The following is a 1234-nucleotide window of genomic DNA, read 5'->3' on the forward strand; positions in this document are numbered from 1 at the left end:
GTTATAACACTCGTGCTGGAGAGTGGTGGGCTGCCCTCATCAGTAGCAGTGATGCTGATGTTGTACTGAGGTGCAGTCTCTCGGTCAAGAGGACCGTCTACAACTAATGAATATGAATTCTTGTAGTTTGACTCCAATTTAAAAGGAACATTATTAGAAATTTTACATGTCACCATCCCATTTTTACCTCCATCTTTATCAAATATTGAAACAAGAGCAATGGCTGTGTCAACTGATGCATCCTCTTTAACAGTGTTCAATAGCGATGTGACTGAAATTTCAGGTGGGTTGTCATTAACATCTAAAACCTCAATCAGTAATTTGGCATGTGACGTGAGAGGGGAAGAGGCTCCATCACTGGCTTGTACTCGAAGTTCAAAAGCATTACTTTCTTCATAGTCAATATTCCTTTTATTCGTTACAGTTCCTGTTTTCTCATCTATAACAAATGAATTAGTTTGTTTCCCCTGACCAACTTCACTAAATGAATATATCACTTTTCCATTTTGTCCTTCATCTAAATCAGTCGCATTTAATGTAATTATTGGTGTGCCTATTTTAACATTTTCGTAGACTCTGGCTTTATACAACCTTTGGCTGAAAACGGGAGGATTGTCATTAACGTCCAGTACATTAACTATTATTGTCATGCTTCCGGATTTAGCAGGTGTTCCCCCATCGATGACAGTCAGTGTGAGCGTAATCACAGACTGTTTTTCCCTGTCTAAAACTTTCTGAAGCACCATCTCAGGAGTTACACCCTGAACTTTGTGTGCATCAAGAGAGAAATGTTCATTTTGACTCAGCCTGTAGTTGTTTACAGTGTTTTTACCCACGTCAGCATCGTGAGCTTGATGCAGAGGAAATTTTGCTCCCGCCGCTGTGCTCTCAGTAATGTTCATTGATTGCAACGTACTCTCAAATAAAGGAGAATTATCATTTACATCTAAAATCGTAATTTCAATACGGTACAGTTTCAGTGGATTATTAATAACAGCTTCTACACTGAGTGAGCATTTGGCGTCATTACCACAAAGCTCTTCTCGATCTATTCTCCCGTTAACATAGAGGGCTCCAGTTTTTAGATTTACCTCGAAATATTTCCTCTTTGATCCAGCAACGATTTGAAACATGCGGGCCTCCAAATCCTGGACATTGATGCTCAGATCTTTCGCGACATTTCCGACAACAGTCCCCAGATTCACCTCCTCTGAGACGGAGTAAGAGAGCTGCC

The 1234-nt window shown here is 40.3% G+C and overlaps 1 protein-coding gene across 1 annotated transcript in view; it reads right to left on the minus strand.

The window, feature by feature from the left end:
- LOC102304406 (protocadherin alpha-9) overlaps positions 1–1234 on the minus strand; it is a gene marked incomplete at its 3' end in the record, with an annotated part of 5473 nt that continues 4239 nt past the window's right edge. The window contains 1 exon segment of the mRNA XM_014338534.2: positions 1–1229. Coding sequence (XP_014194020.1) covers positions 1–1229 — 1229 coding nt within the window.

Source organism: Haplochromis burtoni, unplaced genomic scaffold (assembly GCF_018398535.1).
Source record: "Haplochromis burtoni strain Fernald_Lab_line unplaced genomic scaffold, NCSU_Asbu1 Contig_236, whole genome shotgun sequence".
NCBI lineage: Eukaryota > Metazoa > Chordata > Actinopteri > Cichliformes > Cichlidae > Haplochromis > Haplochromis burtoni.